Genomic DNA, 25,401 nt, shown 5'->3' on the forward strand with positions numbered 1-25,401 from the left:
GTTCCCCCTAGTTCTTTAAAAGTTTTCTCAATTGCAAAATTGTTGAAGCTTCAAAACAGAACTGAAAGAGTAAGCAGAGAATGATTTCCCACCATCTATAGGCTAAAGAAGCACGAGGGGAGCTTGCACTTCCGTTCCTTAACTCTAAAAAAACAAGGTAAGGACTGTTACTTTGCATACTTTTTCCATAGCCATGTATATTTTGGAGAAATTGTTGAGACAGAACAGAGCACACGAAACCCTTCCTGCTTTCTTGCAGAGTAACCATAAAACTGGTGCATCTAACTGATGGTCTGGATATGGCAGGGCTTTTGAAACACGTTTTCTAGAAACTAAATTCTAAATTCTAGCACTAAGCTATTATTAGACCACTTCGATGTTTTTTGCCTGCTAGGTGAACATCAGTTACCAGTCCCAGGCTGCTCTGTCCAGTGCTTCATTTCTACCCAGCAGCTGCAGGCAAAACACTCTTGAACTTTAAAACATTTTGTCCCAGAATTTTTACAAACCTAAATATTTATTTTACAGGTTTACCTGACTCTAAGTCAATGCCAGAGCACTGATGATAACCATCGTGACTGGTCAGTGTGAATGCTTCTCAGGGATTTTTTATTTTTGCCCTTCTCAGTGTGCCAGGCTACTCAAAATTATGGTGAAGGCTGAACATATTTGTACTTGGGTTTATTTTTCAGTTCACATTTCACTGTTTTAAGAAGTATTTAGTAGGTTCCAAATAATTCAGGAAGGATACAGCTCATCTAGTACAAAAAAAACTCAAGCTACTGCAAACATTTTTCCTGTATCCTCTGTGGTCATGTCACTTTATGCAAATTTCTGTTTTTCAAACTACTTAAGCAGTCGAGCAGGTTTAGACACAAAAAACACTAACAAGCACATGACATGTTAGCAAAAAATACAGCACCAAAGCTGACTTTTTATCATGCTTTTGGGGGTTTACTTACAGTCCAACTAATAAAATGAACAGGCCATTTCTCAGTCTGCCCTTCAGGATGAAGTCCTTTAAATGTTGCACAGCAGAAAAACAAAGGTTGCTAAAGCACTCCTTTGATCTTAGTTATGCATTTATGCTTCCTGTACCTGGTAGTACCTGTTCAGCTTCCTTTTAGCAATTAGGACACCCCACACTTCCATGAAGGCTAACAAAGCTGTATTTAGTCACATAATTTCAGCCCTTCATCCATACAGAATAATAATACACAATACTTGCAGAGAGAAACTACATTACCTCTGATGGGGGCAGCCTTAACAGAACTAATGCTAACTGTTGCTGGAAAAAGTAGACTTTTGCTAGTAGCTCACAACAACCAAAATGCTGCTACTCATTTCAACTCAGTATATGGTCATTCACAAATACTAAAGAGTATATATTTTACACTGACTAGGCTGTGGTTTTCTGCAAGCATTTTAAGGCTGACCCTGGTATTTTTATGCTGCCTAGCAGAGTGGGATCCTGGTTGTTCTAACACGTGTCTTCAGTGCAGAGAACAATATGATTTTTGTTGTGAGTAGGTGTCAAGAAGTACACCAGCTGAACAGGAGGAGTCATCAGTGGGTTGGAAATGGAAAAATTCACTAAAATAAATCAGTTTAGAATGGGCATTTCAAGGCAAGATTTCAAGGCATTATGACTGTTAGGGCACAACTCTGCTCTTAAATAAGTACTGACACTAAAAGACTTTACGTACCTTGGTTACTTTCAGCTACTGCTGAAAGATTTCTTATGGCAGACTTTTTTAAAGTTTCTTCATCCTAAATAAAATTGCAAAGATAGGAGTGTAAGTAATTAGTGCCTTTGGAGACACTTCACAGATACAGAATTCATGACTACGTACTCTCATTCTGTTATTTACCATAGGACCTAACAACTTTGACCAAAGATAGATGATACCATGGTGACGGTACAATCTTCTAGCTGCTACAAAAAGAGAGATTGATTTCCATTCTCAAAAACAAAAGGAAAATATTAATACTGAAAAAGGAATTGGTGTATCTTCCAACATAGTATCTCTTGCATAAACTATATACATATAACATTATACTATAACTCTATATTATAGTGTTTCAAAGGAGTTTTTCTTTTATTTACTCTGTTATAAAGGTAATACAAAAGCTGTCTTACAGAGGTTGGTATGATTTTCTAAGATAAGGAAAAATGTGACATTTTAATTGTTTCATATTCTTTCTGATATTCATCTTACAAATCCAGCAGAACAGAGCCTCAAATTTATCTCTCTCTGAACCATGCAGAAGTATAATTTTTGGTTGTTGATGATAAGTGCCTTCTTCTCATCTTGATAATGTGCTAATTCTCATCTTGATACCATGCGATTGCTGTCAATGGGGTCACAGTGGCAAGTACTTCAGTACAAGTTCACCTCAGACTGACAATTTATTCAGGTGTAACTTGCCCACATCAAAGCTCAAATAATCGTGGCTTTGCTCTTGTTATTTAACTAATTACATTAATACAAGTTCATATATTCCTGCATTTGCTCCATACACGTGAGTGAGATCATGAGAAGTTCGTATTTACATACGCTCTTAAGGTGGATGACTGCTTTGCTACCTTAATGTATCTTAACATAATCGATAGACATGATCACCTAGAACCTTTTTTTCTGGGAAAAAAAAAAAAAAAGAAAAAAAAAAAAAGGATGGGTTTCAAACATGAGAAGGAAACACGAGCTCTACTCCTGTGAGGTACTGAGTGCTTCTGACCCCTTTGATTCAGTGTGTGGGTGCACTGAGAGTTGTGTTGGTGATGCAAGCATCTGAGCACTTTGAGATGGGGTAAAAGGCGGCAAATAAAGCCAAGAGAATGGAAACATAAATATACACATGCTGGAATACCATCCATCATCCTAGAGCCTCAACTTCTGGCATTATGGCCCGGTTCCACAGAAATACGGATGCACCCCCAGACCGACACTTCCCACAGTACCAAACTAGTGTAAAACACCAAATTTTGTTTCCCTCTGAAATCCAGCCCGCTGGCATCTTCTCCCCGGGGGCCATCCCACCACCACCTCACAGCCCCCTGCCTCGGGGAAGCCTTCGGTACAAGAGAACCCTCTCCAGGGGAACCCCTCCTCGTTGCCCCCTCAGGTCGACCCCACAACCCGGCGCGGCCGGGGCTGCGCCTGAGGCGAGCCCCCGCCATGCCTCCCCGGGTCCCCCCCTTCCCCATGGCTGGAGGCGCCTCAAAATGGCGGCCAGCGGCCGCCTCCCCCGGGTGCCAGCCCGCCTCCCACCGCGCAGGCGTTCCCTCGGCCGGCGGGCGGTGCTGGGGCTGGAGGAGGAGGAGGAGGAGGAGGAGGAGGAGGAGGAGGAGGAAGAAGCGAAGGAGGAGGAGGAGGAGGCAGGGAGAGCGGGGAGTCCCGTCAGGAGCTCGGCACCTGTCCCGCCGGCGCAGCCAGGTGCCGTGCCCGCCGCCGGGGCGGGCGCCATGGGAGGCTCGGCGCTGCCCGCGGAGGGGACCCGGCGGGCGAGGGCTGCGCCGCTTCCCCTCCGCTGAAGCCGCCGCTCCTCCTCGGGGGCCGGCGAGGGGCGATGGAGCAGCCGCCGGCCGCCTCCTAGTGCCGCAGCGGGGAAGGGGCGGGCATGGCCCAGCAGGAGCAGAGCGACGGAGGGCAGCGCCGCACCGGTGAGGCGTCCAAGTTTCTGCACGGCTCTGCCCGGGGCTGGCGTGAGGCAGGGCACGGAGCGGGGACGGCTGCGGGGACAAGGGGACGTGGGGGGGGTCCTAATGGGGGACGGGGTCCCTGTGGCACCTGGCCCCGGGTGACCGGGCCAGGGTCTCCGGGGCGGCTTCTCGGGCCCTTAAAAAGTTGGAGGAGCTGCACGGCCCCGTGGGGTGGGCTGGAGGCCTTAGGGGAAAGGCGGAGGTTGGTTGGCTGGTGCTGTGTTTTTTTTTTTTCTTTTTTTACCTTTTTTTTTTTTTTTTTTCATTATTATTATTTCATCAAGGCCACCGGCTAGGAGCCATTCGCAGCGCCGAGGCAGACCTAAGGCTTGTGGAAAGGGAACAACTTTCATCTCTCCAACCCAAGCCTCTTAGGCGATTCCCGGAGACCAAACACTGAGGGACCTCGCAGCGGGGCTTGAAGTTCTTGCTGCCAACTTAACGCTGGCCTCGCATTTTTGACTAATACTGGGGGTGTTAAAAAAAAAAAAAAAAAAAAAAAAAAGGCCCTGTAAACTGCTTCTGGAGCGGAGGCTTCGGTAAAACACTGTGACTCAGTTGTGCTGCCTGCCTGCTGCAGCAGCAAGGTGGGAAAGCCCTCAGCAGTTTGCCCCTGAGGTGCTCCGCTCAGCAGCACAGCTCGCCCTTCCTGAGGGGAGCCGGCTGGGAGAGGGATAAACGCCCGCTCAGTGCAAAACCCCAAGTCGTTTCTCGTCTTTTTGCCGTCACGGTCTTGGCAGCGATCGCGTGTGTAGCCGTAATCGCTGTCTGTCCTGGCGGTGTGGGAAGCCGAGCTGTTTTGTAGCCTCAGGAGTGCTTCGCTGCTGGCAGCGCTGGGGCTGCTAACGTGTGAGCACAGCCTGAGCCGGGGAGAGCTCCGGCAAGCACGGCTGGGGCTGGTGCTCCCCAGCCCTTGGTAGCAGTCATGTACAGCCTGTTTCTTTTTGATACATCAAGAAATGCTGCATGAAGAGTTTAAACCTTTCACTTAAAAAAAAAAAAAAAAATCATTTTAAGAAGAAAAAAGCAGTTGTGAGTTTCTGCAATTGAGGAAGTTCCTCACCCTAAAAATTAAAAAAAAAAAAAAAAAAAAAACAACTGGCAGAGAGATGTGCTGAGGAGACGAGGTGATAAAAATGTTAACCCTTTTATAACTGAGCAGTATATGTAAACCATTCTTCTCCTTCCTGCGAGGCAAGGAGATACAAAGGCAGGTTCTTGGGCTGCTGTCATACCGTACCTTCTAAACAAGTTCTTTGTCGAAGGCACGTTGCAAGTCCCTGCAAGTTTAAAAGAACTTGACTTGTGTTGGCTTCTTTCTGAGCTTTGCATTATTCTAACAGTTTGATGGTGTTAACATTTTTATTAAGAATTTACAATAAAACAGGTCAAAAAAACTATGGTATGTGTTTTAGAAGTTACAATCAATTGTGACTTCCTCCTACAGCATGGCTGGGTGACGTGGAAAGTCACAATCCGTTGCAGAGCTCTGCTGTTGTCAGGACATGCTTTCTTACGTGCCTTGAGCAGAATCTCAGTGACGTAGGGCCATATGGACAGCCTTACAGGCTCGGACCAAAACCCACCTACCAGACAGAAAAAGTTACCTGTGAGAGAAGCCAGTAAGCAGGGCTAATGTTTAATGATGTTTTCCTGAGGCCCTGACACTTGCAGTTCAAGGATTTCCTGAGCTTCTTTGCATGTAGGAATCTTTAGTGATTTTTTTTTTCTTTTGTGAACTTACATGTAAACTCCTAGGATCAGACAGGGTGCTGTAGCAAGGAGTTGTGCAGCTCACGTACCCATTGCAAGAATCCTGATCTTAATTCTGGGCCTGGCTACAACCCTGACTTTCTTTGGTGCCCCATAGCTCTTAATGCAGGAGAAGTTAATGTGTAAACGACCCCTACCTACCTTGTCCTTGCTACTTGTGGCCTCTGTTGTGTTCTTTTATCTCCCTTTCTCTCATTATCTGCCTTCTGGGAGGTTAACACTAATGAGATCATGGCTCCTGTAAGATACAGGATGTTAAGGAAGACTTTACATACATTAATTTTATGCAGATATATTACCACCTAAATAAGTCATGGGGATTGTGGATGTTGTGCAGATGAAATGGCTTATTGTTTTTCAGTAATTTATTATACTAATAATACTTCATGACCGTGTTTATCATGGTAATAATGTTACAATAATGTGACAGTACAAGATGATTCACGGCAAGAAGTTAGTACTGGAGCACACGACACTCCAAATGTTTGGCATCAGTTGTCAATTTTCGCGCTTGCCAGCGGAGCAGCTAAAATAAGGAATATAAATACCGCTACATCCTTAAAAGCAATCCTACAACAGCCTAGTGCAAAATGAATCAGGGAGTCCTCGTGTATGTCTCTGCCAGCTGATCGCATCTCAAGTTTTCAGTCAGAGCCCTTGATGAGTACTTCAAAGCTTCTCACGGTTTCGCTGAACAGTGTAAAATCTTTGTAGCTTGTTGCATAATTTGCTCCAGCGAGCTACGGCTGTTATGTACTTCTGCATTTGCTGTTTGCCTGTTTAAAGAATCTCTTCCTGTTAAATTTCCTCCTTAAAAAATTATCAAGCCAAGTCAAAACAGCTTCAGCACCCTGCATGGGAGTTTATTTTCACTTCCCTTTGAACTCTCGTTTCCAGAGTTGTTCTGCCTCTTGAGCTGCTGCATGTCCCAGCTCTTGCCAAGGCTGCTGGAATGCTTACGGTTTGTAAGCTTAGTCAAGAAGAGCCGTGCAAATAAACGAAGGACCGGCTCCTGCTTATGCAAGTTACTGAGCAGAAGTGAAGGCAGTCAGTGGAGGAATTTGTTATGGGAACGTGTTTGTACCATTTACCCAAACGTCGTCAGTGTTGTTCCTGGCTCATTGCATTCCTTAACTTTATTTTCTGGATGTGTTAATGAGTTGTGGGAAAGCAAACATCTGCATCCCTGCTTGTCAAATTCTGTCTGTGTGTGCAGAAGTGCCGGGCTGGGTGAGCTCTTGGTTTAAAGAGCCGTGTAATGTCTCTGAAGGGATGGGTGAGCACGGGGAAGAGAAAACAGTCAAGTGAACTTAAGAAAAATAACCCAAGCAGAAAGGTCTAAGAGCAGAAGATTCAAGTGTATGCAATAGTAATTGTATCTAATTTATGTCATATTTGTATGCTTTCAATACCATAGTTGACTTCAAGAGAGAGAATAGTTGGCCTGCTGTATTCAGGAATTGTTATTTAAGGTTTTTGTTTGCTGACCCTTGCAATTTTAACTTACTGACCAGAGAGGTTCATAATGTATGCATCTTTATGCTAGCTAGCTGAAGGCATTACTTCTTAAAATTGCAGAGGATGTAAACTTCTCCAACTGTGGAAATGTGAAAAAATAAAAGTTGCTATAGCAACTCTATCAGCAAAGTGTACATCTGCCCAAGCTTTTCAGTCAAAACAGTAAGTTTGAAACCTTGCTTATCCAAAAGCTTAGACGATTGCTGCAGTAATTGATTTGCATGGATGGTACGTAGTTGGCTGTTAGAAAGTTCTGGAAATGCCCAAAAGGTGGGATAACCAGAGGGGTTTTTACTTGGCTTCTTCCTTAATTTTAGGAGTGAATGGAGTGATGGATCCCGTAGTGAATAGTGTCTGGAGCTCAGTTAAGGAGTTGGTATAACCTGAGAGTTAGGTTTGGATTCACAAACTTTTAATGTGACTAAATGCTTAGGGGAAAATCTTTACAGTTTGTAGAAATGGAATATGTTTGAGAAGTGATCCTGCTCACTGCCTGCCTGCAGCACAACTCCAGAGTGCCTCGCTGGGCTCAGATCTAAGGCCAAACGATGCCTCAGACCCTGGCGTTTGGCAGGGCTGAGGGGCTGCGAGCCAAAGGTTGGGAACTGCTCGGAGGAAGCAGTTTTCCTGAATGAGTTATTTGTTGAACGGGGGGAACCTCTTAGAGGACAACTGGCACCTTTAATTAAGTGCTGTGCTTCGGAGAGAACAGAGACCTGCAGCAGGAGGCCCGGCTTCAGGAGCTGGAGAAAAATCTGCTTAGAAAGAGCCGTTTGCAAGATGGGAGGGAGGAGTGTTCACTGCTTCACACCTCGCACAGAAAGTGTTTCGGAGGGAAGAAACTGCAGCAATATGTGCACACTTCTTCTGCCAGCTGATGTAATTACCTTGCAAACTTCGGCAGAGCTGGACATAATTTAGCTGTTTGTACAGAACCACGTGTGTGATGCCATTGTCACAACCACCTGGTGTGTTAAAGGGTCAGTAGTGGCGCAGATGGGGAGTGCAGCGGTCCCTGCGTGCAGTAAATACAATAGATGTGCAAGTGTCAGTTCGACTGTACGTGCACTGATGAAGTGCATCATGTGCGTTGTCAAAACGTTGTCTGCATGAATAACTTCATAGCTGTTCAGGTTCTGCATCTTTTGCTTAGTGCAGAGCTTGTATAGTATGGGTTCTGTTTGAGTGACAAATCTATTGGAAGTTTTATGGTTTCCAGAAGAAAGCTGAGAAATTCTGTTTAAATGCACACTTTGTAATTTTGGTCTAAGTTGTAAAGTGTGTGAAAAAAATGTTTATAGGTCCTACACATCAGTAAATATGCATTTCTGACTATGTAAAAACCAATCTCCAATTTCTGAATTAATATTGACGTGGAACATTCAAGTACTGCAATTTTCGTAGCGTGTAATTTCACTCTCAGGAGATGGATGTGGAGCGATCACTGGCACACAAACTGTTGAAGAAAAGCTTTTCATGCTTGACATTTTCTAGGAGCCTAAATTAAGTTGCCATTGTCCTGCTTGTTCAGGCAGGGGGAAGGGACATTAATTATCTGCAGGAGATGAATAACTTTTAATTACAGAGCCTAATCTATGACAGGACTGAGTGTAATTAAAAAAAAATAAAAAAAATCTCCCTGCAAACTCATAATCTTGTCTTTTCTTCCTTTTTAACCAGTTACAACTTGGCCCAAGACAACTGACGTAAATTTATCCAACTCCTTAAATGGTTTGAGCTTGATGGGAATTCTGGACGCAAAAGTTGGCAGCGGTATCCAGGGTCTTCAAAGCTTGAATTCAAGGGCCCCAAGATCTCTCTCGTTGCCTGAGTACGGACCTGGTCAGCCCTCCAGTGCTTTAGAAGATTGCCATAGCCTTAAATCCGTGGATTCCGGCATTCCAACTCTAGAAATTGGAAATCCAGAGCCCGTTCACTGCAGTGTGTTAAATGTGAAGAGAAAGCAGTCAGAACCTGAGATTGTGCCTGACAGAGCTTTTCAGAGCGCGTGCACGCTGCCGTCTTATGTGCCTCCACCTTCTCTGACTTCTGAACACGATCACGCTGTGCGAAAATCCTCTACTTTTCCAAGAACTGGGTATGACACCGTCAAACTTTACAGCCCAACTTCAAAAACTCTGAATCGAAGCGATGATATCTCTGTCTGCAGCGTTTCCAGTCTTAGCACAGAACTGTCAACGACTTTATCTGTTAGCAACGAAGACATTTTGGACTTCGTGGTCACAAGCAGTTCAAGTGCGATTGTGACTCTTGAGACTGACGAGGCGCACTTCTCGGATGTTACCCTGAACTCCACGAAGGAGAGCAACGATCAGAGTCAGCAGGAGTGCTGCCAAGAGACAGACGGGGACAGTAAGCGAAAAATACTGGGCCCTTTCACTAACTTCTTCGCCAGGTAATGCTTCTGTAAAATACATTTCTCTGAACAATGAGAGTAAACGAGACCATAGGAGGAATGTCTGGGATATTTTACTCTGACAGAGAAAACAGCTTGCTGTTCTACTGTAAAATGGCATTATGAACATAATCGGTATGGTCTGAATAAGTAGGCCAATATTGATTACTAAGGCTTTGAATCCTGCTCTGTATTACTTCTAGGATATACAGAGGCATTTTAAATCTTCCTAAAAGATTCCTTCTGTGTTACAGGAAAAGGAGATCTCAAAAAGGGTTTTCTTCCAGGCTTCTCCAGTGATGCCTTCAGAGTTCTGGCCAAGATCCTTAACCTCATGTTCCATAAATAGATAAATATAGGTAGGATACATACCTGTATGGAAGAGCTCTGACATCTGGGGATTTATAGGTGGTCTGGTCGTGGTGGAGCGTTTTACTGATTGGTGCATGAAGTTTAAAACACAAATGCTCGTCAAACATCCTGACTGCTGTGATTCTTCCCAACCTCAGTGGCAGTTTTGTTAATACCTTGTTTCCTTTGGTCTGGTGTGGAGTGGGAACACCTGATGGGGAATTCTGGCACTCAGTTGTTGAAATGAGATCACTGACCGCTCAAAGCAGGTACGTGACCTGCTAAACATGGCTTTAGTATGAATGATAGCGTGTTAAATGCAGATGCTCCTTAGGTAAGTCAAAATGGTGATTGAGGAAAAGGGCTGTTCTGCTTTTGTTTGTTTGTTTAAGGCCTTGCAAATGCCTCTTATTTTTAGGACATAACATCTGAAGTATGTTATATTTCAGAGGAATGATTCCAGAAGTAAACCGAAGACATTAAGCAGTGTTGGCTGTGTCTAACCTGTTTTGAACACATTTTCCTCAGTTAATCTCTTTTTCCTCAAACTTGTGTTTTGCATGAGACGAAGAGGCGATAAAATGCTTACAGAATTGGCAAACGTCACTCTTTGAAAGGCTGCCTTAATTGCAAAGCTCAAGAAAAGCAGTTCCTGTAGATTCACTAAAACTGGCTGAAGCTGTCATTGATTTTCGTGCTTAGGTTGAAGTTACAGTAGAAAACCCTGCAGCGAGCTCCACTTATCAGTCCTGTTTGAGGTGTTAAAGCTCTTGCGGACCTCTGTCTGTGTGTTGCCATGGGACCAGACTCAATTCTGAAGCAAGAGGTTTCTTGGCACTTCAAAGTGTGAACTTTTGTTACCCGTTCTGGTAGCACAGCTGCTAACTCTAACAAATGCTGTCCTTCAGCCTGGAGGGAGCGCCGTGGAACAGCAACACTTAGGCCCTGCATGAAGGAGGGCATTTAACCGCTCCCCAACTCTTCCCATCCAAGAAACTAAAACCATCTGTCCAAATTCTGTTCTGCTGTGCTCTCCAGTGGTGTTACAGAAGCAGTGGCACTCAACTAGACAGCTTTTTAACCTGAATGTTTTCAGGTGCATTGAATTCCAGAGAACAAAGGACATCCTTATTACCTTATAAATGGGGGACAGGTCATCTTGGCCACCAGGTGATGTCAGCAGGAGAATATGAGGCTTAAATTCAAACTAGGTTATCAGCTTTGAAGTTCCAGCTGCTCTCTGTGTAACCTGACCTTTAATATCCATCCCTTTAACACCTGCTTTCTGCTCTGTTTTCAAAACAGGCCTGCTCGCTGTCTGTACTTGTACTCTGCATACCTGGATACTGTGCATCTGTTATCTTAGGTGATGCAAACTGGTGGTGTTTCACAGGTGTTGAACACACAGGGGACTCCTGAGTGTCCTCCTGCCCCACAGGGAATACTAAATACAGCTTATGTTGCCTACATAGTTAAGGACTAAAGCGTGCTGTTGCTAGTTTTTCTGGTATTTGCAACCTGCCGTCCCCATGATTCTACTTGCACCCTCTAATGATCTTTGCAGCATTTGGAGTGGTATCTGGAACGAGCGCTTTGCTGAGAAAGGAGCTGCTTGGAGTAGTTCGTTAAAATAAATAAATAAATAAAACAAAATAAAATAAATGCTGAGGTGACCAGTATAAACCAAGTCCCTGAGAGGAGCATGGTTTCAGCACTTGGCTTTGTGCTGAAAGGACAAAGTGAGTGTTAAACATCTAAGCCTTCCCTTTCAGAAACCAAGGATGAACTTATGGCAGGAGAAAGCCAGACTTTTGGCCTTGCTCAGTGCACACTTGTGTGCAGGGTGGATGAATGGGCACCAGGGGCTCAGATGCAGCCTTTCCACCTTCCAGCAGCCTGATGGCAAGGCACAAGGGAGGCATTTTTAGCCTTCCTCGGGTCTCTGGAGGTTTTCCTGCGCGATGGGATGTGGATTTCAACTGCTGTGGGCTGCGATGAGTCAGCTGAGGTTTTGCCCAAGTTGTTGACATTTGGTAAAAGGAGCAACCTCGCTTCTTGAAGCAGCAGCTGTGCTTGTGTTGAGCTCTGTCTGTCAGCGGAGCACGTGTTAGGTTCTCCGAACTTGTCGAGACTGAAGTTGTGCTGGATATGTCAGTTAAGATTTGCTGCTGCCAGTAGACATAATAGTGAAAAAAAGAGAGGCCTCCAGTGCTTGGTCACATGTATGGAAGGAGCTTAGATATCACTGAAGGTAAATCTTCGACAGGGTCAAGAAAATGCATAGGGGAGCATCTGCTTTAGGATGTAATGTTCTCTCTTAGCACTCCGTAGATCTGTTTTTCCCTGTATATGTGTGTTTGCACATGCAGTGCATGTGAGGTGGTGTGCTCCCCGCCAGCTGGGGCAATATGGGTCCTGTTAGCAAGCTGAGGCAGTGATAGGAACTAAGTTAGAGTGGAGATGGAGGCCAGGAGAGCCCCGCTGGCTGCCCATCGATCCTGGCACTGGGGATGGAGCTCACCTGCCCTACCTTAAGCACTGCGATGGAGAAAGTTTCCTGGACTTCTGATCCTCAGTGCTGTCTCTTCAGCAGCTGGAGACTTTGACAGGTCTGGCGGTTTCCTCGGGTTGTTACATGCCCCCTTGGGTGGGGCAGGGAGGTGCAATGAAAGAGAGGCCGCGTTCCTGCGTGTCCACACACAGCCCTCCCGAGAGAGCCTACGGCATCCCAGGTACCAGCTGGGCGCGCTGGTAGCGGCTGTCATTAGGCTCCAGGTTAGTACATGAGGAAGCATTACAGCAGCTTTCCGAAGCAATAATCCTGCCTGCTGACAGAGAAACCTGACGTCTTGGTGGTTTTCAGGTCATGGGTGCTTGGATCAGCCCTGTAAGGCCAGGGGTCCTTTGCATAAAGCATGAGTTTGAATTCATTTCCTACCTACATTCAAATTAAGGAACCTGGTTTGAGAAACAGCGTTAAGAAATAATTGGCTGGGGGACTGAGGAGTCAGTGCCTTGTCTGTGCCTTTGCCCAGGTGACCCCCGGGAGCACGGGTTAATGAATTCCACCTTTGGACTTGGCTGCGGTACAGTACTGCTGAAACGGGCTTTTAAGAGGCTCGCTTTTAAAGCAGCTTTGAGTCAGGACCATTGTGATTGTACTGCACAAGCTGTGTGTTTCATTCCTCATTTTGGACAGCGAGGGTGAGGCTCTTTATAGTTACACACGGAGTTTTTCTAGGACTCTGTTTGGTTAACTGACAAGCCATGCAGCTCCTTTTTAACAGAATACAGGAATCCTAAACACTGTGCTTAGTCTGCTGCTGTGAATATTCTCTGTGATTCCTGGAACTTGGATCCTCTTTCAGGCTGCTCCTAGAAGTTTTTGATCCAAACATTCCAAGAAGCAAGATCTCAGGAAACTTTTTGCAGAGAACAGGGGCTATACAAAATAGAAAGCTTTGAGGAATATTATGTTTTACTGTTTTCGAAGAATTTCTGTGAGAGAATTTCTGAAGCAGTATTGGCATTATATCCCATACACAGAAGCATAAACTTGTGGCCTTACTTGTAGTCTGCGATGAAAAAGGGCTTAAGTTTCAAAAGAGTAAGTACTGGTTTCAGCATTAAGTCTAAAATCATGTGAATTTTATACATCTCATACGCACACGTGTTTTGAGGTGGCTGGTCATGTAATTGGGAGCTCTAAACCTGAGGAACTGGGTCTGTCAATACCAGTCCCTTGTGTTAATGAGTAGGACCCTTTCATAATGCCATTTTTTTTTTTTTTAATGAGAGCACAGCATATGGTACAGCTACAATTTCAATGTTAAAAGGAAGGTAGAACAACAAGGACCATTATAGTGGTGGTTACCCACTTTCATCTTTCAAAAAAAAAAATAATAATATTCACTGACCACAGAAGGTAAGAGAAAGTATGAAAATGATTTTGATTGAGTAATCTGAACTTGTAAACTTTATATGTGGTGTTGTCTCCTCTTCTGGACACGTTTTGTGTTAAATGAAGACTATTAGACTAGAGGCTGCTCAGGAGGAGACCATCTGAGGAGCAGGACTGAAGTGCGTAGGAGGAGGAACAAAAGGAGCTGGCGGGGAAGGGTGTGTGTACACAGCTTTTAAATACAAATGCACAGAAAATCGCTGAGCTGCAGGTAGAGCTGCCCAGAAGTTGCAAGGAAAAGCTGCAGAAACCTGGCTCGGGATGGAGGGAGCCTGCGTGGGCAGGCTGGGGCTCACTGGTGCTGAGATCTGCCTGGCCCTGGAGGCTTGCCCTTCTGCTGGAGGCAGCAGAGGACTTTGGTGGCAGTTCTGTCCCTCCCCACTGCTTTATCTGGGTGCCTTCTGAGCTAACTGGTGTCAGCAATGGGGATCTGAAAAGGCCGAGAAGTGATTGTCCGGGGAGAGGTGTCAGCCTTCACAATCGGTGTTGGGTGCCCTTACTTGGAAGCTGCTTTGTCTGCATGACACAAAATGATAGTGGTCGACCCCTAGCCTGCATTTACTGTTGTATCTCTGTAGGACAAACAAGTTACAGAATTGTCCTGAAATAAACACCCTTAAAGTGAATCTTTTGTAGGTGCGAAGTTGGAGTTCTGCAACAGTGACCTTTATTTCTGATAAAGAAAGATGAACGTTGTTAAAAACTGTGGTATAGTTTTCAGAGCTCCTGTCCTCTAATGCACTGCGTGCAGTAAGGAGCTTTGTCATGTGGCCTGTTTTCCACAAGGCGTTGAACTGTCCACATTAATTTTAATCCCTTTTTTCCCTCTTTATGCATGCAATAACGTAACTTCCATTTAGACTTACTGTTGTGTTACTCCTCCTTTAAACTTTGCATTAAACCTGACCTGAGGGGCTGTTCTTCAGAATAAATGCAAGTTGCTTTTGGAGATAACATCTTCTTTATTTGAACTCCTGGTTGTGGGAAAGTTTTCAGATACTCAGCAGCAAAACTAAGAGGCTTGTTGGTACTCTTTGTTCATTATGGAAGTTAAATGAAAATTTGCACAGCGGTCCTTTGGGTTGTTGTTCTTATTTCTCACTAATGGCACAATAAGCGAGGACTTAATGCGATCCAATTATTATTTAAGATAAAGTCAAATGTAGATATTTCTTTTTTAGTGACTGGTGGGAAGAATTGCACAAATCTCACACAAGCTAGCGATTTGTAGCACGTGGGAGTGTTTCATGTCGCTTGTAGTGTTCAGATATAATGTTTTTTACTCCTTATCCTCTGTGTAAGGCTGCCTTTCTGAACGCTTCCAGTTGTACAACTCTACACGTTTGTTTTTGAAGAGAAAGAGTGAGAATTAAGTTGATTTTGATAGGTGTATACAAGACCTCAGGAACATACTCGGATGGAATAAGCCTGCTTTCATTTTGATTCTTCGTCTATGGGAATGGTTTGTGAATTAGTGGGTTGGGCAGACTTTGTATCCTCAAGCTGCTCTGCATGAACTTTCGTCATCTTTCCCGGTGTTAAAGGAGCTGCAAGGACTGGAAGTGACGCTTCGGGGAAGGAGACTATCAGCACAGTCACTGCCATGTGACGCTCCCAGCTATAATCAAAACAACGTTTAATGTTCAGCTGACTTTTTGTTTCCTCACTTCCTTATCGGTAATGTCAACTGTTGTAAGTTACCACAAATTTAGAAATCATTAAAGAAAAAACAAACAGCAACATTACCTTGAACTTAAGGAGTACTTAATTTAGGGACAACATTGCAAGGGAATGTTACGTGTATGCTTAGGGATTCTGAAAAATGCGGTAAGTGAGGTAAAATTAGATGGAATAGGTGTCTGCTGAGAACTTTCCTCTCAAAATAGTTAAGGAGGGATAATTGAGTAACTAGTTTTTGAATACAGTTTCCCTTCCATTACCAGTGCTATATATTCTGTGGGAAACTTGGAGTTGGCATTTGCATTTAAACATCTCAAAGTTCAAACAAGAAATGGTCTTTTAACAAAATTCTGTGGATGGATGGAGGCTTTTTTGGACAGAAATAGTATATGGAGACCGTGGGCTTTCTGGAGCAGAGGTAGGTGGTGTTATGGCTCACTCTGGGTAGTCTGAGTTCTGTTAAATACTGAGTTTGCTGACATGGCAAGCCAAAAAAAAAAAAAAAAATTCTTATTTGTGAACTGTCGGTCTCAATTCAGGCATTATTACATTGATGCTTTATGGAGGTATCTGTACTAAGCATCTTTCCATTGTTATTCAGGAAAGTACCTCAAAAGTTTTCAAGCCATCCTGTAAGAATACTATTTAAAAACTACAGTAGATAAATTGTAATTCACACCTTGCCCTGACAGCTGGCAGGATAAATGCAAGACCTGGTACCAACTGTGAGGTAAGACAGTGTATTTACATAGTGCTCAGACTTCTCTTCCTGAGCTGTAGCATTTCCAAAACAGAATCACAGAGCAGTTTAGGTCCGAAGGGACTTCTGGAGCCCTCTGGTGTAACCTCCTGCTCAGCACAGGGCTGACTTCTGCAGCAGCTCGTGCTGCTCAGAGCCTTGTCCTGTCAGCTCTGAGTACATTCAACCCTCAAGTTACCACAGCCTGTTGGAATATGTGGGCCAGGATTTAGCCACTACAATGATGCTTTTTCCTTCCTTTTATCCAGATGGAGTTGACCTTGCAGTGTCTTGCTACGTTGCCTCTGTGCATCTCAGAGAAGGGTCATCCACGCTGAACCTCTCAGCATCCCTGTAGCCTTCATCACTCAGCCACCAAAGTGGTCATCTGCTAGACTTTCTCCAGATATTGATCTGTATTTTAGTCCAGGCCCCCAGACTGGATGCGGATAACAAGCAGAGCTTTTAAATCATTTTTCTTCTTGATCTGCTAGCAGAACCTGGTCTGTGCTCAGTCTTTGCTGCTGAGAGGTCTTACTGCTGACTCAGGTTCAGTTCTTGCTCAGGGTGGCATTTCATGCATTCACTCAGGTTTTGATTTGTGTGCTAATAGTACTTTAGCTCAGTGATGCAATCTGCTTTCAGTCTCAGGGAATAGAAGTTTGGGTTGTTCTGATAACACTGGAATATCTGGGAATTTTGCCAACTAGAAAAGAACCATTATGCAGAGTTGATTGAATCGAATGGCTTGAACTTGGACCCAAGTGTTGCTTTTCTGTATGGCAGTCCCAACTTGCAGGAGCTCCTGTTTCTGAGAAGTCCCTAGAATTTGCCTGGTAAATTAGCACTGCACATCATCCACGTGCAAAATAGTTCTTGGTTTGCTCCAGCCGGTCTTTACTGCTAAACACTCAGGATTAGCCTCACTTATCCCTTCTTGTCTTTGACACTTGAGTACGGGCAGCTCTGCTGTGTGTTCTTCTGAACTGAGGGTACCCTCTAAGATAAAAAGATAAACGTAGGGCATTGTAGTCCTCTAGATAAATAGTTTAAACCCTGCTTTTTCTTTTTCCCCTGGAAATCTAATGAGAGATTTCCAAATTACCCCGTTGCAAGCTTTCAGCTCTCCTGTAGTGCAAACTTGAATTGTATTAGTGTCTCCCTCAATTTTTTTTTTTTCAGACCTGCAGGTATCTGTTGCCTTATGAAAGGTGAAGTGCTGTTATTCTTGGTTCTTACAGAACAGACCAAGTGTGCTAGAGGGTTGATGGTTGGAAAATTTCATTTATAAAATTGATAGGGATTTATAAAAACATTTGTCAGGGAGGCCTACTTCTAGACTGCTTGGCTCTACTTCTGTTGGGTTGTTTTTATCCATAAACCAAGCATTGTTCTTCCTTCACCTTGACCTTTGGTATCTCTGAGGTAAATTTCTTCAAATCTGGCTTTTTTTATGTGATTTTGGAATCTTACACAAGGCCTGACTTTTAACTTGTCAGAGATTCTTTGCTGTAGCCAAAATACTGGGATATTTTGGGATGATGCTTTATTTTTTGAATAGTTCAGGTTTGCAAAACCTACCATGACAGAGAGGCGATCTGTGGTGGGGAAGGTTGAATGTGAGAGCCAACAGTGACTGCCTCGAGTGAAGTATTTCCAGAAACCAGTGTTACCTGGTCATGGGTACCAGCTGCTGACATACATGCTCCTAAGAAAATAGATTTAGGGTCACTTAGGGCCTTTTGAGTAGTTTCTTTATAAGATCTTTTTCTCCTGTCCTTCAGTTCCCTAATCGTCATGAGCTATGTGTGTAAGAGTCTTGTTCCTTGCTGACCAGGTAACCAAAATTGTGATTACAATGTGTTGCTGATTTTTCAGAGTAGTTTTTTTATTTTCTCTGCCTCTGGAAGCTATTGAAGTGGCTAGAATGCGAACTTCTAGAGGTGAGAATCTTTTTTTCTCCAATTAATTGAGGGTGAATTACGTAGGATATAAGTGCAAGAATACAAAAGTTTACTGAGAGATGAGAAGAAAACAAATATTAAACCTATTGCCTGAATTCCGTAATGGTGTGAGTGTTTCCCAAACAGCATTAATTGAGTTTGTGCCGTGCCTGGAAAGATGGCTGAGCACTTTTCCTCACTCTGCAACAAATAGTTAATAAAATTTCTGTTAATATACTTTTTGCTTCATAGGTGCTGTGCATTACTTAAAATGCCCTGTTTCAATGTAGGTTTCTGGATGCCTTGCGGAATAACCTCTCTGGAGACATCTCTTTTTACACTGTGCTTATGTGCTCAACATGTGGGTTTACCTAGCTCTCACGGCCGGTATCTCCTTACTGCCCAGCTCTTTAGAAAGCCCGTTACGCGCTCTGGTTTGACTGCCTTTGCATAGACCGAGGGGCTCAAGTTATCAGGAAATTTCAGGATCTTCCTCCAAAATAAGCTGAAGGAACTCTGGTTTGCCTCTGTTTCTTTCCTGCCTCTTAAGAATCCGTGCAAGCCCGATACTGATTTGAAATTGTTTTTGAAGATAATTTTGTCCTACAAAGTCTGAACCTTCTGAACTGTCTTCACTGCCCTTATCTCTCATCTGCTCTCCTGGAGAGGCTGGTAAGTTCTTCCAGTTGTTCATTCACATGGCTACTCTAATTGCTTTGTCTTCTGAAAATAACCTTCTTAATGGGAAGACTAATTGACATCTGAATGCGAGCATGTTTTGTGAGAGCAGGAAATGCTGTATGCTTTTTTAACACTCATAACAAGAAGTTACTTGCTATTACAATCATTTTGGGTAAAAGCTGGTAACAAATAGCATCGGGGTGTGCGTGGGTTGGGTCAGTGTCTGCCTCTAGGTGATTCTCAGGCTGGTTTCTTTACAGCATCAGTCTTTTTAAGAGTAAACAACCCATTAAAACACAAGTATACATGCAAAAGTAACTGCTGTCCTAGGTCAGTGTTCAAGAAATCTGCCACGGAGCAGCACATGCCATCTTCCTTTCCTTTTGCTCCTATCGTTCTGTGCTGTGTGCCAGTGCTTCACCTAGTGTGGTCTTTAAAAGTTTGTCTGAGGAGCCGTGTGAAAATATCACCAGCAAAACAGTTAAAAATGATCAATGCTAGATTTCCTGGAGACCCCAAATACTCTAATCAGGAAACTCCTAAGCCCTACGTTCCTCTACCCTTTTATTTCAGGCAACTGGTGTGTCTTGGAGATCTGGGGAAAACACCTGTGTGTGTGCCTGGCAGGTGGCAGTGGGTTTCTGTGCCCACCTTGCTGGCTGCCCTCTGACTGCTGCCCTGCGGGAGCCCAGCCCTTTCTTCTGTTGTTTCGGTGATCAGAGCATCACTAAGGTTGGAAAATACCTCCAAGGTCATTGGGTCCAGCCATCCCCCTCCCACCAGTATCACCCACTGAACCATTTCCCTAAGCACCACATCCAACAGTTCCTTGACTCTGGCAGCACTGAACCTCAGAGGTATTTCAGGGGGCCCAGTGCAGAGTTTGCCTGGCTAGAGGGGACTTCACGGAGGAGGCTTACAGCAGAGTCTGAGATCTGGACCAGATCAGGAGCACAAACCATGCCAGCACTGTCTGTGCTCCTCTTGGTGGATAAATTCAGGGGGAGAGGTGGGGAGGGATGAATTTTTGGGAGGAGCATAAGTTATATAAGTTACTGCTGACTTTGAGAGGGATGAACCATGGCTGAAACAGAGAAAATGGAAGACCTGAAAGCTTGTGAAACAGTGCTATGGACTCTGTGTGGCAGTAGCTGCTGGCAGTTACATGTGCAGACCTTGCAGACCTCCAGACCTCCTGTCCTTTTGGAAAGGATTGGACAGAAATAGATAAACTGTGCTTTGGTAGTGCTGTTTAGAAACATAAACTTTAAAAAGCCTTAATAGGCCATTAAGTAACTTTATTTCAACGGTGCTTATAGAACCCAAGTGAAGTGGTTCTCAGGTTTTACTCAAAAGTAAGGTTTTTGTGACACTGCTGAACGCAGCTATAAGTATCGCCTTCCACCCTTCCCCAAGAAAGAAGCAGCTGGGCAGGTCAGTCAGTACACAGCAGCGGTGCAGTCTGGTCACAGGGAAGAATTTTCTGTCTCGTATCGCAGGATGCTCCTTGTAGGTATATAAACACTTACTCAGAAGTTAGAATTAAAATCTCCCGTCATCTCAGCAGAGCTCAATTAAAACAAGGTTAAACACTTATTTGGTGCCAAATGGTGCTTTTAAGGGAATGGTGCAAAAGTAATTTTGTATTTGAAACGTGACCTGTGCTTGGCTTTCCTAAAGTAAGCAGCTGCAGACACTTAGTGTAAAATAGTTCACACGTTGAATGGGAATGCAAATGAAGCCCATGGCTCCACGCTAACCATGCAGCAGGTGTGATGCATCCTGTCAGATATTCCTGTTAATGTCCCAGCTGTAAATCAGGACGGGGTGCTCTAGTGGTTGTGAAGAAGACAGCGAGACTGAGATAATCATCAGCATGTGATATTCTTTCCAGGCATGTCAACCCTTTGTACATTTAAGATAGCTAAGTAATTTGTGTCTTAGAACAATTGCAATTAGTTTTTGAGATGTAAGAACACTGGGATTTCTGATTTTTTTTTTTTTCTTTGGAGTGAAAATGGGGTTTCTATTTTTACTAATAAAAAATTTTTGTGACTTTGTCAATCTGCGTTTTCCATTAGCTAGAATCTCATTACACATATTACCTTTGGAGCTGAAGTTTTTGGTGAATTATATTTGTTCAGGGTTGAGGCTGCTTGGGACTTTAAAATCTTAGGAAGCTAAGCACAGGAGGAAAAAAAATCCTTTTTGTGTTACAGTAGCAGACAAATGAAAGTTTTTGCTGTGAAATATTTGTGCCAATATGTATGGCAAAAATCATCCCTTCCTTGCACTCAGGGTCGTGATAAAACCACTACTTATGGTGATGTTCTGCATACACTGGACTAAAGAACATTTTACATTATTTCTTTTTTCTCTAAGTCTTCTAAAATGATCTGCAAACGGGGCAGCATCCCTTCTGCTCCTCTCACCCCAGCTCAGCCGCATTGTGGCTTACCTTTACCTTGTTCTTGTCTGGGACAGATCAGGGTTTACCAATGCTGGGTGTGCTCCGTCAAAAGAAGAACAGGTTGTAGGTTACAGTTCTACATCTGATTGGGACAGTTTGCTGCTCCTGATAATGCTCTGTTTTTTGGAAGTTTGGGTGCTGCTTGGAGCATGTGGAGAGTACATGAAGAGCATGGACACCAGCAAAACATCAGGACTTAGGTGTAGGCAGAGAGAAGGAAAAGACAAAAAGGTGGAGTCAAGTGTGAGTTGCTCTGTTCAGAGTGGGGAATGTCTGTTGACTGTGCACGGTCCTTTCATTTCAATTTTTAAAAATTAAAACAACAACTTGGAAATCACTGATGGTGCAAAGAGAGGAAGAGATGCCTGGTGCCCTGGAAATCATGCAGACAGAGGGAACAGTGAGCTGAACAAGCACTGTGCCATCTGCTAGATAAGCAGGAGAAGAGATTACTTAGTAAGATGCTCCCTCTAAAGGGAAGAGAGATTGTATTAATGAATTGATTCAAAGCAAGGATGTGAGATCAACTCAGGCTTAGAGCAGCACTTCCAGCTGAGGGTTATTATACTTTATCATCCCAATTCATCTTTATTTTGCTCTGAAGATAAAGATGTATTGTGGCTTGCTGCCCTTCTTAAAATCCTTCAAAGGAGAATGGGAGGATTGGTGCCTGCATAGACATTTGCTAGAAACCTCTAGTGTGAGTAGATAGGGAAAGAAAGTTGCCTCCTAGTCTTCTAATTGTCTTCTTTTTGCACTTCTAATGAGCTGTGCTGAAAGCCTTTTCCTTGCAAAAGGGCATTTAAATGTGCACAGAGCTGGCACACAGGTGTGGCTCTCAGCTGTGCCTGGTGCTGGAAGTTCGAGTTCTCTCTGCAGATGGGTTGTAGGTTTGTAGTCCTGGATTTAGCTTGTTTGCTTTGTAAGTAGTGACAACCTCTCAGCAAGAGCAACCAACCTGTCTTGTGTTGCCTATCATTTCTTGCCTGCAGTGGTTTTGGTGATGTTATTTGTCATGTTTTCCTTCAAAACCTTTTAAATTTCAGATATATTTTAGAACTTGCTTGAAATTTCTTCATTTGAAGTTAAAAGAAACAAAAAATATGCACAACCTTGCATCTGTCTCTTCTTACACTTTACTTCTGTGGCAGCTGTCTCAAACGATCCTGTAAGGTCATCATCTCAGGCTGTCACATATGAACTTGGGGTGGGATGAGGAGAGAGCTTTCTTTCAAGCTGTTGTTATGCCAGTCTCTTTTTCCCAGCACTGACACTTGTAGCAGTAGCAGTGTAGCTGAATTTGCTGATTAACGCTTTAATTAGCTTATAAATCCTTAAGTAGCATTAGAACTTCAGCGATGAACTGGAGAGCTTCATAACTGTATTGGAGTGAGTGAGTTGTGGAGACAAAGTAAATCTTTGGTGTTGATCCAGTAATCTACCCCACAGAATTATGATTTCTTGCTTTGGGAAAAAAAAAAAAAAAAGAGGGTGGGATGTCAGTAGGTTTGTGTTTCCCTTCCTGTTTCCCCTACATCTTTATCTGATTTTATTTTATGTCACAGGGTGGGGGAAGATACATTGGGTTTGTAGAAGTGTAGTTACTCTTACTCCTTAGCTTTGACATCAGCTGTTACTGCATTGTGTGATTTCTGTACCTAAACACCTTGGTCTTATCTTTTAATATGATAATCTGTTCCTGCTGTGGGTTTCAAGGTAACCGTACCCTTGTGATATTGAAGCACGTGATAACTTGTGTAAATACAGGCGTACTGAAGGATGGCAGCGCACCCTACCAGCTTTATAAAATACATTCCAGTACACTCTTGATGCTTGTGCCTCGATTGCTTTCCTCCTATTAAACATTTCTCCTGTATTCCCAACTACATTCTATCTGGTGGGGTATTTATGATACTGTTCATGTTAGCTGATCCAAGGTGGCCAAGAAAAATAACTTTTTGTGTCTGTATCTTTCCTATTGCAGACTTGTGTTCAGCCCATTTACAACATGATGTTCAATACAGTTTTATTTCCCAAACTGCCACACTTTATGAATAAGAAACAATCTGTACTATCAGGGGTCAGCCCGTTGGGCATCAAGGTGGTAATTGGAAGCGAGGAGAAACAACAGTGCTAGACTGGAAGCATCTGTGCTAGGAAGGTGCTGTAGCTGTGTGTGGATGGGAAAAAAAAAAAAAAAAGCTTTTGTCTCATCAGAATAGTTTTATTTTCTGTTTAAATGGAGGAATGAAAGCCTACACAGATTGTCCGGGGGAAAAAAAACCTCCCACACCTTCTGGTACTAAACTTAACTAGCCTGGACATCACTGAATATTCACTGGACTAGCTGGTGGGACAAAAGGGAATCCTTTTAATAACCCCATGGGTGTGCAGTGCCTGTTGTGCTCCTGGGGGAGCCGGGAGGGCTGCTCCCCACCAGCTGCCCTGTTTTGGAAGAACATAGCCATGGTGAGGAGACACCAGTTTGGCACATCGACATCGCTTTGTGATTTAAGAACTAACAGCCTTAATAAAAACAAGTTAACTTGCAGTGGCTTCTCGTTTTGTTTCATCTAAAACCTAGCCAATTTCCCTTTGCTCCTTTGCGTCAGCAGTTCGTGCTGTCTGGCTTTAAGACGGTACGTACGGTGCAGAAGCGCTCTCAGACATTTCAGAGAGACTTCAGAATTAATGTGTTTTGATAGCTGCTTTTAATTTTATTCAGGAAAAACAATGTGAGCAGTCTTTTATAAGAGCAGATCAAATACAGTAACAGGCTGCTATGTTTGCAACCTTTTTTGTGATTTTTGGGTAATAATCTGTTGTAACAGGTGGGTAGAGAATGTTTACACAGCAAGAGATTTAGCTGCTTAGTCTTACTTTAAAACACTGAGGTTGAATGATGTAGAGGGAGGCTAAACAAGAAGACTGCTTTCAGAAAGTTACAAATAAACTTATTTATCTACTAAAAATTCTTATTTAACCAAGTCGGTTGCCATATGGTGGTAATGCTGTATAATGTATCCCTTGGGGATAAGAATCAGTCCCTGCCACCACTAACACAAGAGGGGCTTGTGTGGTTGGGATAAATGAGGTTGGCAAATCATATGTCCTTCTGTTTGTTGTAATTAATCAAACCTTTTTCTTAATCAAACTTTTTTTTTTTTTTTTTTGTAGGAATTTGTTTACCAGAAAGCAAAGTGCAAGACTTGAAAAACAAAATGATGTGGGATGGAAGTTGTTTGGAAAAGTACCCATCAGAGAAACCTCACAGAAAGATCCCAAAAAAATGCAAAAGGTATTTGTTTCACTCTATGTTAGGATTAGCAGTGAATGTAGAATCCAGCTAAGTTCATGGTGTGTGTATGACTGTGAAGCCTGTTTGCTCAAGGAGTTGCACCTAATTTATAGTAATCTGACAATATAAAAGATGGATTTTGTTAGATTTTTTTAAAATTTCCATGGTAACACAGAGTGCCATTCAAGAGAATATGTTCTGCATAGTTTAAAAACTCAGTACCCCGTGTAAATCATGCTATTTTGGTATAAAACATTTCATGTGAAGATTATAATCAAGCTTGGTAGGTATTTTGAATATCTTTTGGTTTTCCTTACCTTGTTCAAGTTTTCACTGGTTTGTAGCCTTTGTGTCATACACCTGTCTATATATAACACGGTGTTTGGAGAGAAATTGTGTTTTGTTGATAAGCCTTGGCTTATTTGTGCTTAAAATCTAATTAAAATTCATGAACTCAGGGTAGCGTCATTGTGGTCGAGTGCCAGAAAAGTCCCGTTGGAATGCTAGTTTCACCCATTGCTTTCTGGAGTGTTTGCTATTTACAGTTGAAACTTTTTATGTATGGGCTTTGCTGAAAACCCAGTTACTGACTTAAAATGCTGCAGTTCAGGAGAAATGAGTGGAATAAAACTTTCTTTCCTAGCACAGTATAGTTCAGAAGAACACATGTATTGAAATTGTTTATTGAAGTGATTCCTTGGAGAGAGAAGTCTTTAAAAGCTTCAGAAACCCCCAAAAATTCAGTTTTTTTGTTATCTTCATTGCTGCTTAACTAGTTGTAGCATTGATTTGTATGTGTACGTGAAGCTTGTGTTTGCCAGCAGTAAGTTTTTAGATCAATCTTTTGTCTAATTTTAGACAGATGTGG

At 43.2% G+C, this 25,401-nt stretch overlaps 1 protein-coding gene across 2 annotated transcripts in view; it reads left to right on the forward strand.

Moving 5' to 3' along the window:
- The first annotated feature begins 3,361 nt into the window (after window positions 1–3,361).
- Window positions 3,362–25,401, forward strand: part of TBC1D14 (TBC1 domain family member 14) — a 64,930-nt gene continuing 42,890 nt past the window's right edge. The window contains exons 1-3 of one of the 2 annotated variants that reach the window (XM_082760373.1): window positions 3,362–3,664; window positions 8,675–9,410; window positions 24,413–24,533. In XM_082760373.1, coding sequence (XP_082616499.1) covers window positions 3,622–3,664; window positions 8,675–9,410; window positions 24,413–24,533 — 900 coding nt within the window. In that variant the 5' untranslated portion in view covers window positions 3,362–3,621. Of the gene's footprint in view, window positions 3,665–8,674; window positions 9,411–18,440; window positions 18,757–24,412; window positions 24,534–25,401 lie in introns of those variants that run through there. The other variant, XM_082760374.1, reaches the window with a different exon arrangement.

Source organism: Aythya marila, assembly GCF_965140915.1.
Source record: "Aythya marila genome assembly, chromosome: 4".
NCBI lineage: Eukaryota > Metazoa > Chordata > Aves > Anseriformes > Anatidae > Aythya > Aythya marila.